This window comes from Suricata suricatta, chromosome 10 (assembly GCF_006229205.1).
Source record: "Suricata suricatta isolate VVHF042 chromosome 10, meerkat_22Aug2017_6uvM2_HiC, whole genome shotgun sequence".
NCBI lineage: Eukaryota > Metazoa > Chordata > Mammalia > Carnivora > Herpestidae > Suricata > Suricata suricatta.
Window position 1 is genome coordinate 13,919,472 of NC_043709.1, and position 12,451 is coordinate 13,931,922.

The window sequence follows — 12,451 nt, forward strand, 5'->3', positions numbered from 1 at the left end:
CCCCCCCCCCCCCCCCCCCCCCCCCCCCCCCCCCCCCCCCCCCCCCCCCCCCCCCCCCCCCCCCCCCCCCCCCCCCCCCCCCCCCCCCCCCCCCGTCCCTTCTGGTCCCTTCACCCCCTCCCCTGGCATGCCTCCCTGTGCCCCCTCCACAGCGGTGGGTCTTCACTGATTTTCCCTGAAAATGCCCCTCTGGCCTCAGCGTCCTCCCCTCTCCCCCCAACTGCTCCCCAACATCACATTCTCACCCCCCACGGCCCCTTCCAGGACTCCCCTTCTGTGGCCTTCTCACACCACAGCGGTGCTGACACAAGGCCAAGATACGTGAGGGAGAGCCCTGCGGCCACCCCTCCCCGGGCTGTGGGCGGCTAATGGGAAGCACAGGGCTGGGGCGACCACAGGAGCCAGCCGGTCCTCCGGTCCCACGTGCCTGCCACTCCCCCGGACCCGCAGCACAGCGGGGCCAGGTGACTCCCTGGGTGGGAGCCCCGCTGTGTGCTGCCTGCCGTGCCAGGAGGGCATCGGCGCCCACCCAGGGAGTGGCCGCCCTTGGAGGCGGAGGGGAGGGGGCCCAGGATGGACACAGTCCCTCCACCCCGCCCCCCCACCTCCCCCCCGAGAGGCCAGGAAGCTCCCAGGATGCGATGTGTCTATATTTGCAGGTTCCATCCTGCTCTGGAAAACAGCTCTCCCCTCAAGTCCAGGAACTGCTTTCCCTCCATAGCTGGCACGCCTCCAGTAGCCCCTTCCCAGAGGAGGCACTGGAGGGGCCAGGAGCAGTGGGGCGTGCGGACCTGCTTCTGAGCCAGGATGCCTCCGAGAGGAACGCGTGCCCCGCCTTCCTGGGATGTACTGGGAGCTCGGACCAGGGGCGGACGAAGGGGCCCCCCGCCTGAGACGTTGCATCTCTTGAGACCCTTCCTGGGCCCCCTGCCTCCGCATCTCCTCACAGGGACCATCAGCCATGACCTCAGCTGTGTCACTCAGTCATTCATCCATCCTTCATTGTGGAGCTCTGTGCTGGGCACCATCGTAGCCAGGTGACGGGGACATAACAGGGGACCTGTAGCAGAGACCCTTCCTCCTAGAGCTTCCCTCCAGAGAAGCGACAGCAATCATGGAGGAAGGACCCCTTTGTTCCCCTCCCCTCCCTCCTGTGAGCGTAGCCCCTTTGCTCTTGCATTCTCTGCCCGGGGAGAGCTCCTGCCTATCTTGTGTCTCCTCAACTTTTGTTCTTAGGGAACAAAAGTCTGTAGTCTGGGCCCAGGCTCCCTGCCTCCAGACATTCAGAGGGTCAGGGATGAAAGCTCTCTTACAGTTTTTTTTTTTAAAAAGCAAAATTAGTGGGTTTGGACTTTAAAAAAAGAAAACAACTTCTCAAAATGTTCCAGAAGGAGAAAAAAAAAAAGATAACTTTTCAGATTGTTTTTTCTCTCAGAAACATTGCAGAGTTGTTTCCCTCGCTTTTGGGTTTATGGTGGGGTCAAGACAGATGGGGAACTTGCTGCCACGGAGATAAAAGGTATTTTTTTCCCCAGTGGGGAAAAAAAAGGCAGCAGAGATCCAAAAATACTGTTTGCTTCAGCCACCTCTGTGGGGAGAACATGAAATTTGTTTGACATGTTTTGTGAAGAACCTCCCAGTGAAATACTCGGGGGAAAGACCCTTGAACTTGTCCTCCATGGCCTGTCCGGGGAATGATAGTGCTCACTGGAAAAATGCTTCCCTGGGGAGGCCAGAGTGTCCACTTCCTTTGGCTGTGTCCACCATGGGGATTCCAAAATGCTCTGACCTCAGGTTCCTTGTGGTGGCTGTTTTCCACCGCAGGGAACGTAGGAAGCAGAAACCAGAATAGAAAAGGGGCGGGGCCGGGGGGCAGGGGGAGAAAGGCCAGGCCTGGGTACATTGAGACAGACTTAACTTATAACTCAAGTCCGCCCGTGTAGACCCAGAGGCTGCCTCTGTGCCGGGCACTGAGATCTAGGGTGCCAAGAACTCAAGCCCAACCCACAAGGAGCTCAATTTGAGCAGTTTTCAGGACTGTGCTAGAATCAACATACGCATCCTTGAGTTTGGTTTGCAGCTTCCCAACCACAGTGGGTACTTTAGACACGCAGAGCCCCCAACCGGAAGCATCTTCACAGCTGCCCCCTCAGTTTGCCATTGAGGAAAACATGGGCCCACAGAGGAAAAGTGACCTGCCCCCAAATCACACAGCAAGTCAGTAGTAGAACATAAGCTTGGATTCCAGGTTCCCGTTCCCGATTTTCACTCCAAAGAGTTGTTTTCAATGCTCAGCGACACAGGGAAGGGCCATGGCTTGTTAGTCATGTGTCCTTGAACTTAGTGCCTCTTTGACCCTCAGTTTCCTCGTCATTATGATGAAGATACTGATAGCACTTGCCTCCAAGAGCTATTCTGAGATTTGTACGCGATCCTCCACACCCAGTGCTTGGAACAGTGCCTGACACATAGTAAGTGCTTAATAAAATAGAGCACTTAGTGTCTTTATCATTATGGGCAGGACCTATTGCAGGGGTCTTTCATCCCTCCACTGTAGTCCTTATTAAGGGCATATCTATGGAACAGGACACAGGGCCCATCCCTGACCTCAGGGACTCACAGTCTGGTTGGAGAGACTCAAGTCACCAGAAGATGTCAGCACTGTGGGTGAGCCCCCCACTGGGGCAGCCGAAGTGAGGACAGCGGGAGGACAGATGCGCAGCCAGTTAGAAGATGCTCAGTCAGAGAGGAAGGGCTTAGCTGGATGTTCCCTGAAGAATGAGAAGGACTTAAGTAAAGAGTGAGCAGAGAGACTGGAATATACAAGGACCTGGTCAGAAGAGAGACCCTGGTGAGTCCAGAGACTGGAAGGGCGGAAACAAGGCAGTGCATTTGGTGAGCATGGGGTGGGTGAACAGGCTGGATTCCCACAGTGGAGGAAGGCAGAGAGAGCCCACCGAGGCCTCACTCCCCTTCCGGACCTTCTGCAGCTGCCCGTGCCCAGGGAATCACCTGGATGGTTGACTTGCGTGACTTTGGCCACATCCCTTCCCATCACTAGGCCTCAGTTTTCCCATATCTGCAAAAACAGCAGGATGAGCAAATAGATCTCTCAGGACCCCTCCCAATGTAAGCACTTTGCCTCCTCTTAGAAGCAGGCCATTCCCGCCAGGCACATGTTCTCCCAGAGCATCTGAAAACAAGCCTTTCCTCATCCTGCTTCTCTTTGAACCCTGGGTCAACTCCAGCCCATGTCGTATTTTTTTGTTTTTTTTTGTTTTTGGTCATAATTGAGCCCCCACCTTCACTGCTTCCGGCCTTGTGGAAAGCCTTGACCTTGGGCCAAAGTTCAGGGGGTAGGGCCCCAAGCCTGGGCAGGAGCCAAGGTGGGAAAAGAGGGGGCGGAGACTGGCTCCCCAAAGTAAAGAGCAGGAAAGGTCAGCAAAGGCTCCCTGGACCTTGGTCACATTTCTGTAGCCCAACAAATGTAGGCTGAATTGAACTGAATCCAGAGAGCTGATTCAGGCTGAACTGCAGGGATCGCGGTGTCTCCCCGGGAGTCATTCCCAGCTGTAGGCGCCGGGCTGGGAGTTTGCCTGGACAACATCGCCCTCCAGTGGTCACTTCTGTCCTGAGCCGAGCAGCCCTCCTGGGAAGCACTACCACAGACCCCCTTTCTCTCCCACAGGTGATGGACAGCTCAATGCCCTTGATTGGAGAGCACGTGGAAGAGGACAGACAGCTGATGGCCGACCTCGTCGTCTCCAAAATGAGCCAGCTCCTGATACCAGGGAGCACAGTGCCCTCGCCCCTGAGGCCTTGGGTAAGGTTCCCGGGAGCGCAGGAGACATTGTAGCCATGAGAAATGCTGGGCTCTCCGGGAATGGGGAGCCCCTGGAACCACTCTAGGGAGAAAAGAATGGGGTGTGGATGGAGGCTTGGCCTGGACAGCTTGCACCCTGCTCCGGACAGGGGAGTTTGGGAGGCTCCGACGGGACCTTCTTTTGTCCACCGTCAGAGGGAGGAAAGCCTTGTCACAACTGCACTGTTGGGCAGAGATTATGAACATAAGAAGCCAGTTGTCCCTCTGTGCCCTCCTTCCTGGGCCTGCGCAAGGAGTGGCGGACGTGTGTGGGGGTGTGTGTATGTGTGCGTGCACGCACGGGTGTGTATACACACATGCCCTTTGTGTGTGCCCAGGGCCCCGGTCAATAGAGACGATTGTGTCTTCTGTCTCTCCACGCCCCAACCTCGACCAGCTCCCGCAAAGCCGCTCCGTTCCATGGTCCTCACCCTGGATCACCAGCTTGTTCTCCCCAGAATTTGCTAGCTCTCGGCTTTCTAGAAAAGCAAATCTCAAAACCTGCTCCTCCCACCGCCCGCCCTTCCCCCACAAAAACAAATCCATGGTAATAGCTGTGGGAAGGATGGTTCTAGGGGCGGGGGTTGCTGCCTGGGAAGGGGCATGGGGCAGCCGTCTCCACTGGAAGGTTCTGTCCTGACTCAGGTGGTAGTTACACAGATGCATATACATGTGAAAGTCCACTATGCCGTGCACTTAAGAATTGTGCACATTACGTAAGTTTTACTCGAATCATAAAAAGATCCATATAAATCATGCCCTCCCACCAGGAAGCAAATGGCCGTGGCAATCCCAACAGGCCTCTCTTCTCTCCTGCTCCAGGCTCCACAAATGAAACCAGCAAAATCCCCTGGGCCAGCCCAGCTGGGCCCTCCACTCGGACAGCCCCAGCCACGCCCGCCCACACAAGGTAAGACCCACGACAAGTCGGCAAGAGAAATTATATGGTGAGGATGTCAAAATGCCCTGAGGGACCCGTGTATGGTTTCCAGAAGGCACTCCAGAAAAATCCATCCTAACGCTTTATACACAGAGTATGTGCGCTCACTCTGTGCAGAATGAGTGAGAATGTGAGGTCACCCCCAGAGACAGATGAAGTCACTGGGTGCCTCCTGGGTGCCAGGCACCGTGCAAGGGACTTTCCCCTCTTTTTTTTTTTTTTTTGTCTCCCAGTCATTCCCCGGTGAAAACCATCAGTATCCCCTTTTTACAGAAGAGAACATTGAGGCTTTGCCCAAGGAAGCACAAGAAGTGCCGGTTTACAAATCCGGCCTTTCAGATCTTAGAGCAAGTGTCTGTTTCTTTTTTTATTTTTGTCCAAAAATAAATTTAATATTCATTTACTTTTTGAAAGAAAGAGAGAGGGGCGCCTGGGTGGCTCAGTCGGTTAAGCATCTGACTTCGGCTCAGGTCATGATCTCACAGTTTATGGGTTCAAGCCCCGCACCGGGCTCTGTGCTGACAGCTCGGAGCCTGGAGCCTGCTTCAGATTCTGTGTCTCCCTCTCTCTGCCCCTTCTCTGCTTGTGCTTTGTCTCTTTCTCTGTCTCTCAAAAATAAATATTTTTAAAAAATTAAAAAGGAAAGAAAGAGACCAACCCAGGTGCCCCACAAGTGTCTGTTTCTTAGCCACTAGTGGTGCCTGGTTATAGATTTACGAGCCAACCAGCCAGAGTGAGAAAAAAAAAAACAGAATATTATATACAACTTTGTCAACTGAAATTATTCTTCCTCAAAAACATTCCAGCATTACTGACTAAATGCTGCCATTTATTAGAGAATGGGGAACTAGTGATGAGTTTACAAGAGGGAGCCATGGCGGTAACTAACTTTCTCACAGAATGTCACCGCCTGGGCGTTCGCACACCGGGGCCTGGAGAGAAGCCCCGCCCACCGCCTCTCTTGCTGTCAGAACCTTCCAGACGCCAGACGCGTCCACTGCTGCAGCGCCAGCTTGGAGCTCCAGGGCGGCTCTGCCTCAAGAAGCCCGCCAGGCATTTTCTTCTTAAGAATCTGCTGAGAACCTATCAGAAGAAAAAGCTTCACACTCACATTTTGTGGCCTTCCCAGTCACTTTTATCAAAGGAACATATTCCTTGTTTCTTGGAGAAATCGTTCTTGGGCATTACATGGCTTCCTCTTCCACAGCCTTAAAGCCCTCCATCCATCTTCCCCGTCTGCTTTTCTCCTCAGAAGGGCAGAGAGTGTTTAAGAAAAGGGAACTTGTGTGACTTACATAACCGCGTGCGTGGACATGGGGATTCTTCCCTAGGCAGATAAATGTGTTTTTGTTTTTAATATTTATTTATTTTTGAGACTGAATGCGAGTGGGGGAGGGGCAGAGAGAGAGGGAGACACAGAATCCAAAGCAGGCTCCAGGCTCTGAGCTGTCAGCACAGAGACCAATGCGGGGCTCGAACCCACAAACCGTGAGAGCATGACCTGAGCCGAAGTCAGCCACCCAACCGACTGAGCCACCCAGGCACCTGACAAATGCGTTTTTGAATCCGCCTCTGTGTCTCACTCAGTACCTTCACATCTTAGGCAAGTTACATGCTTTCTGGAGCCTTGGTTTCCCCAGTGATACAACAGCTCCGTTGTTTAGCGATAGGCAGCTGTCCCAGAGATAACGTAGGTGAGGCAGCTGGCAGGGTGTCCGGCCCAGCGGAATGCCATGACACTGAGTAGGTATTAATTCTTACTGCTAGTCATTTACCATTAACAACTATTTATATAACGCTTACTGTTAAAAACTCACTACCAATAATGTGTCTTATTAACAACTGAAATATACATGCTGTTCTTAATGATCATTACATTTAACAATCCTTGTACGTAAAGCAACCCCAGTGCCCTCCTGCCTGGCGATAATTCTGTCATTATAAGTGTTCAAAAATGATTTATTCATCCCCCTGCCAGGCTCCTGGCTGCATCTCTGCCCTGCCCTCTCCTTTCCCGCTCTGCCCCAGGACTTACTTTTTAAAACACATTTGAACAGAGCACTTTTGAAACAGAGAGCTACTGTATTCTGATTTCGTCTCGGGCCCAGAGTACAGACATGCTTGATAAAGAGATATTATTTTAAGGGACATGAGGCTAAACACATTTTAGTGAGTTGAAAAACAATCCATTTAAAGCCAATTAAAATAATTAAAGCAAACACTCATTGAATTAACATTCGGATTAAAAATAACAAGGCTAATAAATTAACTTGATTTGGAACTCACCCTAAAAAGTGAACTTTTCTTTTAGTGAACCTCATAATTTTTTAGCAACAAACCTGTGCTTCGGCAAATATTTTCTCTATGTAAGTCAAAGATTTTCTGCACGTGCTGAAATGAAAAATACAAAATTGTTTGCTTTGCCAAGAAGCTGAAAGAAATAAGGAGTGTCTCTTGAAGAATCCCAGATGCATAATAGGGACTCAACAAAGAGTTAGTAAATGAATGAAGGAGGGTCCAGATTTTCCAGACAGTATTGGACCCGGGGTAGGAGCAAGGACAGGGAGAATTAAGATAAAAGTAGAAAACAGATATTTTCTTTGACCTGAAGTGGGCTTTTTCTTTTTTATGTTTATTTATTTTTGAGAATCAGAGAGAGAGAGTGTGTGTGAGGGAGACAGAATTCGAAGCAAGATCCAGGCTCTGAGCTGTCAGCACAGAGCCCCATGCGGGACTCGCACTTACATGACCTGAGCCACAGTCGGACACCCAGCTGACTGAGCCACCCAGGTCCTCCTGACCTGAAGTGGGTTTCAAACATAAAAGAGTAAGCCGGCATTTAGACACCAGGAGTTTTGCACAAAGATTTCCATCCCCAGGTTCTCTTGATAAAGCAGAAGCTCTAGAAACAATGTGCCTGTGTTCCTCCTTACAACTGTCCGCTGACGTGTGGTCACGACAGTCCCCTTGGACGACAGGGCTCCGCCACTCACCTCCGGCCCTACGCCTCCCTACTGCCTCACAGGGACGTAGTGTCAAGTGCAATTTTCTTTAGCTTGCACCTCTTTAGAGAAAGAGTTCTCTGAACTGTGTTTTTATCTCAAGGAAAAATGTTAAAGTCACATGCTTTTTTGGACACTTGTCTGCTTCATTTATTTGTGTACCTGCCTGGCCTTGTAGGTGTTTGAGATCAGTGGGTTCTCCAACCCACTGGGACATTCAGTGGCGAAAGCTGCGAACAGCAAATCAAGGCACGTGCAATCAGTTGCTAAATCGATACTTCAGTCCCACGTAGAGAGTGCTGCGTCTGCCTCACAAGAATGTTCACTGGGGAGGGATGTTTGGTAGCTCGTCCAGGGGCCTCATTTTCCAAGCAAGGGCCCAGAAAGCCAGAGAAAATGGACTTACGGCCACGTAGCAAGTTAACGCAAGACGGGAGTTAAGAACTGGGGCCCCCGCAGCCAGCGTGGTGACAGGGCCTCCAGACACGCGGGCACCTCTGCCATGTGCCGGCTGCGATGACGTCTGAGAGCAGAGGGCAGCCGAAGTCAAGCTCCTCCTGCCCGACCCCCACCCCCCCCCAGAGCCATCCTCTCCGGTGGAAGGGCCTTCTTTTCTGCATTTGCACAAAGATGCGAGGACTCAGGGCGGCCCTGCAGGGCATAGCCTTATGATTTGTGTTTGTTTGGGGGTTTTGTTTGTTTGTTTAAGGAAAAAAAAGAGAAGGAAACAGAGCTTTTGAGTCCAAGAGACGTAGGCTTGAATCATAGCTCGTCCCCTTATTAGAAGTGACACCTTGAGTAAGTCGCAGTGTATCTGAGACTCAACTTCTCTGGAAAAATGGGGATGACGATAAGGCCTGACCCACAGCGCTGCTGCGAGGAGGCCCGGCTCAGGTGTGCTCAGCATTAGGAAAGGGCCACAGGCACTGACTGACTCCCGGTCTCCTAACGTGCCTGCGGTGATCTCAACCCAGCAAGCCCGGAGACGAGCCGGGCACCCCACTGTCCTCGGAGCAGGTCCCAGTCTGTTTTGGCAAAATGCAGTTCACAGTCAGCAGCCCTGACGCTCAGGCTTCGCAGATGAGGAGAGAGCACCTTGCTTGCCTGGGGGCCTTGGAATCCCCTCAAAGTCATTTCTGGGCGGCTAAGATGTCGCCGAGCCTGTGATGCCCCCTCTGCTTGCAGGTGAACGTCTCCGTGCCTGTGCAGTGAGAGGGAGAAGCCGAGACCCCCGTGAGCTCTTTGCAGCGAGGAGACCTTGAGGAGGCTGTTTCCAGCTGTGAAGGATGGGGTCTTCCCTACCAGGCTCTCTCCAGAGCAAATGACATATTGCCTTTGAAAGTCCTTAGAAAAGTTTAAACCGCTAGCACAAAGGAAGGGGTGATCATCGTTTCAGTCAGTGTGGAAAACATCTGTGAGCCACAGAAAGAGAATCAATCCCACCACTTTTGCAGTCCTTCAGCACTGACTCATCACTCAAAGCACGGTGAGCAGAAGCCTCACCTGGGAACTTGCTAGAAATGCAGAATCCCGGACCCCGCCCGTAGCAGTCTGCTTGATTCGCCATAGCAAAATGCCACAGTGGCTTCAACAAAAGACATTTGTCTTCTCGCAATTCTGGAGGCTAAAGATCCAAGATCAAGGTGCTGGCAGGGTTGGAAAATCTCTCCATGGCTGGCAGACAGCGCCTTCTCACTGTCTTCACACGGCCTTTCCTCTGTGTGGCCCTGCGGTCTCTGTCTCTTCTCTAAGGTCCTATTGGATGAGGGTTCCACCCTATGACCTTATTTAACAATAATTAGTTCTCTTAGGGCCCCGTCTCTAAATATTGTCACATTGAGGATGAGGACTTCAAAATATGAACTGCGGGGTATGGGGGGACGCAATGCAGTCCACAACACTCTCCCGGACCCACTGTATCCTAATCTTTATTTTGACAAGGGCCCCAGGGATACATGTGCACGTTACAGACACACTGGTTCTAGGGACAACTTCCCACTTGATTTTTTTCTTAATTTTTTAACATTTTTATTCATTTTTGAGAGACACAGAGAGACAGCGAGCAGGGGAGGGGCTGAGAGAGAGTGAGAAACAGGATATGAAGCAGGCTCCAGGCTCTGAGCTGATAGCAGAGAGCCCGACTCAGGGCTCAAACCCATGACCGTGAGATCATGAGCGGGGCCGAAGTTGGATGCTCAACCGCCTGAGCCACCCTGGTGCCTCTCCAGTCTTTACTTTTTACACAGCTATATGCATATGTGCTAAAATGTAACAAAAACCGTGCGTTCTGTTTTGCAAACTTCCTTTTCAGTTTAGCAGCATGTATTTAGCATATGTTTTCAACAATATTCTGTATCATGTAATATATTCTGCTATCATATATGATGGCCACAGCGTACCCATTACATGGATGTATCTTAACGTTCCTGAGCAGTCCTCCGACTGGGCATTTATACTGTTCTCAGCTTTTCACTGTTATAAAAATCACTGCGGTGAACATCCTCGAAGCAAGATTTGTGCACAGCTCGATTTATCTTAAGAAAAACTTGAACTTAATCATGTTTCTCCCTATAGGGGGCCCTCGCCAAACTCAGTCTCCTCAGCCCCCGCGATCCGGGAGCCCCTCCCAACAGAGGCTCTCCCCACAAGGCCAGCAGCCCCTCAGCCCCCCATCGGGGTCTCCGCAGCAACAGAGATCGCCAGGCTCACCACAGCTGTCCCGGGCATCCAGTGGGAGTTCTCCAAACCAGGCGGCCAAGCCAGGCGCCCCCCTCGCCTCGCAGCCCCGGCCCCCCGTTCAAGGCCGCAGTGCCTCCCAACAGGCAGAAGAGTCCAAGAAGCCAGCACCGCCCCACCCTCATCTCAAGTAGGTGCTCTGGGATTGGGCAGGGTAGGGGGCGGGGTAGGGGTGCGGGCAGAGCTGGGCCAACTTGGGGGCAGGGACTGGGAGACAAAGAAAGGCCCACTGAGGCCTCACCCAGACTTTCAATAGGTCGGATGCCTGGAGGACGGAACTCAGATGGCAGGAAGGGCCCAAGAGGCCACACTACAGCTTGGCTCCCACCATGACCCTCCAGATACATATGCATCAGTTATCTCTTGCTGCATAACAAACCTCTCCCAAAACCACAGCTTAAGAAAATGTTCATAATATTTTGGTCCAGCAATTTATTCTGAGTCTGGCTCAATTAAGGGTTCTTCTGGTGGTCTCTCCTGTAAAGTTGCCAGGTAAAATACAGGAGGCACAGTGAGGTTTACATTTCAGATAAGCAATGAATGACTTTGAGTATAAGTATACCCTCAAATATAGCATGGGATATACTTACACAGAATAAAGAATTCGTTTTTCATTTGAAATTCAGATTTAACTGGGCCTCCTGTATTTTTATTTCCTAAACCCCTCAACGCTACCCTCCTGGGATTGTTCATGTGGCTGTGGTAATCCGGCATCTTAACTGGCGCTGGAGAATCCAAGACGGCCTTCCGTACCACACACCTGCTGTCAGCGGGGCCTCTCTCTCCATGAGCCACGGCTCCAGCAGGCCGGGCCCGGCTTCCTTGCATGGTAGAATCCCATCCTAGGAGAGCAAAAGTAGAAGTTTCAAGGCCTCTGGAGGCCCAGTTTTGAAGCCACACAGTGTCATTCCATCCCATCACATGCTTTTGATCAAAGTAACCTACAGGGAGGCGTAGACTCATGGTAAGAGGGCCTCCAAAGCACACGGCAAAAGGCTAGACCCCAGGAGGATCTGTTGCCAGCACGTCACGTCTGTAAATGACATATCACGACACACACACCCGCCCCCTTCCCTCTGAAGCCCGTCTCTCGCTTTGAGGTCAGGGAGCCCCCGAAGTGTTCTTGGGAAAGCCCCTCCCCTCCTTCACCGCCAAGCACAAGGTGCATAAGCAGAGCCTGGCTGCTAGTGGCCACTGTCCCCTCACCACCCGCCAAGCACTGCACCCACCTGGAGTTCTGTTTAATTCTCTCAAGCTTAGGGGTTAGTAGCTATTATTATCCGCATTTCACAAACGAGGAGGAGAGGAATTCCTTGCTGAAGCTCCACTGTTGGTGGTGGAAGAGCTAGAATCAAACCCAGCGCACTCAGCAACTCGGCTCGGGCTGGCCGTGAGGCGTCTGAAGGGGTCATGCATTCACACGGCTCAAAACTCTAAGCGATATCAACGGCCCACACTGGAAATCCTTCCTCCCACCTCATTCCCGCCAGCGCTTGCCTGCCCCCCCCCCGCTCTCCAGAGGTGACCCCGTTTGTCAGTGCCTTGTGTGCGCCCCCCCGCCCCGTGTTTCCTACGAGGGACAAAAGTGTAGGTTGCATCCCTTGCCCCCCACTGTTTACAAATGGCAGTGCGTACGATCACACCATTCTCCTTGCTTTTCACATTTGGCAGCAACGCCTAAAGCCCCTCCATTCCGTTCACTAGCATCTTCCCCGTTTCACCGCTGTATCGTGTGCCACTGTGCAGTGGTACTGTAATCTAATGCACCACGAGGAGAAATCTGGTTCGCTCTTACAGAGAAGCCCGCAGTGAACTACCGTGAACACACACGGTTTCTCGTGCGCCAGGCTCAGCTCTCGAGAAAATACCAGCAACGGTACTGTAGGATCAAAGGAAGAGTGCACTTTGAAT

The 12,451-nt window shown here is 52.1% G+C and overlaps 1 protein-coding gene across 1 annotated transcript in view; it reads left to right on the forward strand.

Annotated features, from left to right (window-relative positions):
- The window catches only part of SYN3 (synapsin III), a 459,446-nt gene that overhangs the window by 442,165 nt on the left and 4,830 nt on the right, over positions 1-12,451 (forward strand). The window contains exons 11-13 of the mRNA XM_029954713.1: positions 3,689-3,823; positions 4,685-4,772; positions 10,379-10,670. Of these exons, the coding sequence (XP_029810573.1) occupies positions 3,689-3,823; positions 4,685-4,772; positions 10,379-10,670 (515 nt within the window). The remainder of the gene's footprint in view (positions 1-3,688; positions 3,824-4,684; positions 4,773-10,378; positions 10,671-12,451) is intronic.